General features: G+C 42.3%; 1 protein-coding gene across 1 annotated transcript; it reads right to left on the reverse strand.

The window, feature by feature from the left end:
• Positions 1 to 3,045: 3,045 nt before the first annotated feature.
• Positions 3,046 to 3,987, reverse strand: Or2v2 (olfactory receptor family 2 subfamily V member 2). Its single transcript, NM_001002291.1, has one exon. The coding sequence runs from the start codon at positions 3,985 to 3,987 to the stop codon at positions 3,046 to 3,048; it is 942 nt and encodes a 313-aa protein (NP_001002291.1).
• Positions 3,988 to 4,162: the final 175 nt, after the last annotated feature.

Consider the following 4,162-nt stretch of genomic DNA (forward strand, 5'->3'; position numbering starts at 1 on the left):
TATATGCAGACCTACATGCAGGCAAAATACCCAAGCACATAAAAAGGCAATAATATATTTTCGTCCAGAAAATAACCTGGACTTAGAATTTCCCATAGGTCAGTTGCCTAGCACCTATCGTGCAAACTCTGTGTGTGTGTGTGTGTGTGTGTGTGTGTGTGTGTGTGTGTGTGTGTGTGTGTGTGTGTGTCTTGTGTTCTACTAAGGCAAAGCTAGACATTTTATGACAGCAAGGAATGCATCTCTCCACCGTTGCCACTTCCTGTTGGTCTCCATTTTCTTTCCAAGTAGCATCCCTCAACCGTATTTTTTTTTAATCTGCAGTTTTGCAGATAGAAAAATAATGATGTCTACTTTTCTGCATCTGTTCTACTTTATCAGGCTTTCTTCTATAAGATAAATTTTCCAGTTAATTGAAGTATATGCCTAGACAAAAGGAAAGTCTCTTGTGATCCCTAATTCCCCAGATGTCTGGAGGAGTGGTGGTTAGTAGCTGATCAATAGATATCTGTCAACTGAAAACCTGATTTTGAATTAAGTGTATCAGCTCATGGTAACCCTCTGTATAGCTTTTCCAGACCCTGGGTTTAAGACTCATGGTAGATCTTTGTGCAGCATGTCCAGGTGCTGGGTTTGCTGCAAACAGAATAACAGCAAACTGGCTTTTGTCTGGGCAATGCAGTGGATACATAGTCTATGCCCTAAAGGAGCAGACAAAGAAGAAACACCCCAAATCACCCTGACTTAGGCAAAAGTTAGAAAAACATTTTAATGCTGTGTTTTTAAAAGTATTTGTTTATTTTTAGATTGAAACAAGTATCTAAGGCTGTGCTGAATTTCTAACCCTTCTGCTTCCACAACACATGTGCTGGGACTATAGGCATGTACTTATATTACCCAGGGCTTTTGGTATATCAGGCAGGTCCTTCATCAACTAAACTATGCTCTCAGCCCAACTGAACTGTTTTATTTATTTATTTTTGAGCAGGGGTCTTATGCATGCTAGTCTGGCTTTGAACTTGTTGTGTAAGTGAAGGTGATACTAAGTTTTTGAGCACTCCACCTCCACTTCATGACTACCACATTATTAGATTTTGCCACCAAACCCAGTTTATAGCAGAACATTTTTCAAAATTTTATTTACCAATAGAGTCTCAATAATTCCTAAAATCTAGCAACTATCTTCCCAAGAATTATCTAGGAATATAAATTTGCACCCTCACAGACAGGTATCCAAAACTTGTAGAGCAAATTCATGTCTTCTTGGAAGAGGAATGATTTAATTCAACAGGTTCAGTGCTTATGGATGAATAGTTCTGGCTGGTACATATGTATGGTTTGACACATGTAAAATACAAGGGAGATGTAATGTGCATGAATTTAAACAGTAACACTTTCTAGAAGAAGAGAATCTGGTCAGATTAAAATTTGGGCAAGGCAGATGGTTAGGGTAAGAACAAAAGAGGAACCAGAAAGGTATTTAGTACTATAAACACTGAAATCAGTTGGCTGTCTTGGCAATACCAAAGAGGCATCAGCAAGAGACCAGTATGCTCACACAATGGAAATTCTGGCTGCTACAAGGACACACAGCTTCTACTTACAAAAATCCTTGGAGATTTCCTTTGGCAATTAGGGCTGCCAGGGAAGGAAGCCTTCCTGCAAAGTTCTTTGAAATAAAGAATGTTCAGTATAAAATGCTTGTTTTGAGAATTTATCTCAGCAGGCCAATAGCATGTCCCCAAAGCAGCACTGGTTTTTGTCTCTGTTTTTGTCTCTCTCTTCTCTGTCTCTCTCCATCTCTGTTTGTCGGTCTCCATCTGTTTCTCTCCTTGTCTCCCTGGTGATAGGGTTGAATTTATCATCCCACACATGCTAAGCAGACATTCTACCAATGAGTTCCATCTCACCCATCCCAGTTCTTAAAAATCCTACTTACTAATGCCATTCTTCTCCATGACCAGAGTCTGAGACTGACCAAGCACCTTCCTGGGGCTTAGCAAAACTTCCAGCACTTGGTTAGAACCCCCTCCCCCACTTTGTTCTCTGCTTTCAAAGAGAGAACTGGAGTTTTCAGGGAAAGATGATTTTATTACAAATGAGGGCAAACAACTGATGCCCAACACAAAGAGTGTTAGTCCTATTTATACTCAGAGTGTAAATGGCATTGAATAAAAGTTCAAATTTTGCTGATGTCTTCAACTTGAAGGGAAAGCATGCTAGTCTACACAGTCAAAGTGTGAGCAGGAGACCTGCCGCTGCCCGGATGACTAGAGTCAGGTTAAGCATCAGGTTGAGATTCAGCCTCAAGCAAAGAAAAAAATGACAAGAACAATTGAAACAGAAGTGATGAACAGTCGCATACTGTGTGTATCCATTATTCCATGTGCATCTTCTAGGTCCCACAACAGAAGAAGGAAAGGAGCCAGTCTTTATCCTGTTTCTCCTGAGTAGCCAATATTCCATTTTTACTCCCTGAAGCAACCTTAAAAATGTTTCACAGTATAAAGATGAGAAGTGTCTAACAAGAATTCTAGAGCCTTGCTTTCTGCCACATGGAAGATTTTTCATTCATGCCACCAATGGGAGGCTGTATTGTATACGTAACAGAACAGCAGAAGCTTTATAAACAAATAAAGTGCATTGCCAGTATGTAAATTAGAGAAAAATGATCATGTGTGTCTCAGCGCCTGGACCTTAAGAGACTCTGTGAACATCAGTGAGAAGGGTTACGTCTTCTGGTAAAGGAAACACTAAGTGATGAACGACACAATCTCAATGCTCCGATCCTGCAGTGCTTGGGTCGTCAGAGGTTTTCCTCCCTCCATAATGTACTCAGAAAAAAAGTCTGCAAAAGACTGAGGGGAAAACTCATGGATCACAAGAGATACAGTTAGTACTGGCTTAGGGTTCATAAAGTCCTGCCCCAGAATGCAGGTGTGACGCACCTCACGGTTAATGATTAAACTGTGTGATTACACACAGACAAGGAGTTATTTACTGGTCATAACACAGCTACAATGAGACAGAGTCCAACTCCAGAGCTCAGTGCTGGTTGCCAATCCTGCAGCAGTCCAGCCCTTTCTGCAGTGCTCCTATCACATCACGATTCCTCAAACTATAAATGAGGGGGTTGAGCATAGGAGTAAGGACTGTGTAAAAGATAGACACCATCTTGTCCTGACTTGGAGTCCGGTATTGTCTTGGCCTCAAGTAGATGAACATGGCTGCTCCATAGAAGAAGGAGACAGCTGTGAGGTGGGAGGAACAGGTGGCCAGAGCCTTTTTCTGGGATTTAGCAGAGTGCATACGGAGAACGGTTCCTAGGATGCGAGTATAGGAGGCTACAATGATGGAGAAGGGAAACAGCAGCATCAAGACACAGCAGACAAACCCTACCTTCTCAAATAGGGATGTGTCCACACAGGCCAGTTTCAGCAAGGAGAGCATCTCACAGAAGAAGTGGTCCACCTCCCTCAAGCTACAATAGGGGAAGGTCATTACCACCACCATCTGCACCAGGCCATCTACTGTCCCAAAGGCCCAAGAGCTCCCAATGATCTGAAGACAGACCTTCTGATTCATGAGGACAGGGTAGTGGAGTGGATGGCTAATAGCCACATAGCGATCATAAGCCATGAGTCCCAGCAAGAGCCCCTCAGACCCTACAAGAGAGACAAAGAGGCCAATTTGTATGCCACAACCCACAAAGGAGATGGACTTCTTGCCAGACAGGAAGTTGAATGCCATCTTTGGCACATTGGTACAGACCAGCATGAGGTCCATGAGGGAGAGCTGACTGAGGAAGAAGTACATGGGGGTGTGAAGACGGGGATCAGTGTAGATGAGGAGGATGAGGAGGACATTCCCACAGAGTGCCACTGTGAAGACTAGCATGACCACAGAGAAAAGAAGAAGATCTGTTGGGCTGTAGGAAAAAATGCCCAAGAGGATAAAGTCATCTGTGAATGATTGGTTCAACCACATGATCACCTGCTGTACTGGTCCATCTGAAACATAGTCAAAGACATATTAATTGACTCCCCTCTCCCTTGAGTCTCATTCTACATTTCAACTCGCATTTGAAATGAAAAATAAATACAACTACATTTCTTTCTGGTGTTATGACTGTAACTCACTAAGCTGTAGCTTTATCCCATAT

This window comes from Rattus norvegicus, chromosome 10 (assembly GCF_036323735.1).
Source record: "Rattus norvegicus strain BN/NHsdMcwi chromosome 10, GRCr8, whole genome shotgun sequence".
NCBI lineage: Eukaryota > Metazoa > Chordata > Mammalia > Rodentia > Muridae > Rattus > Rattus norvegicus.

Bases quoted from the DNA above. Each gene is read 5' to 3' on its own strand.
- Or2v2 (NM_001002291.1), bottom strand. From the start codon at position 3,987: ATGTGGTTGAACCAATCATTCACAGATGACTTTATCCTCTTGGGCATT.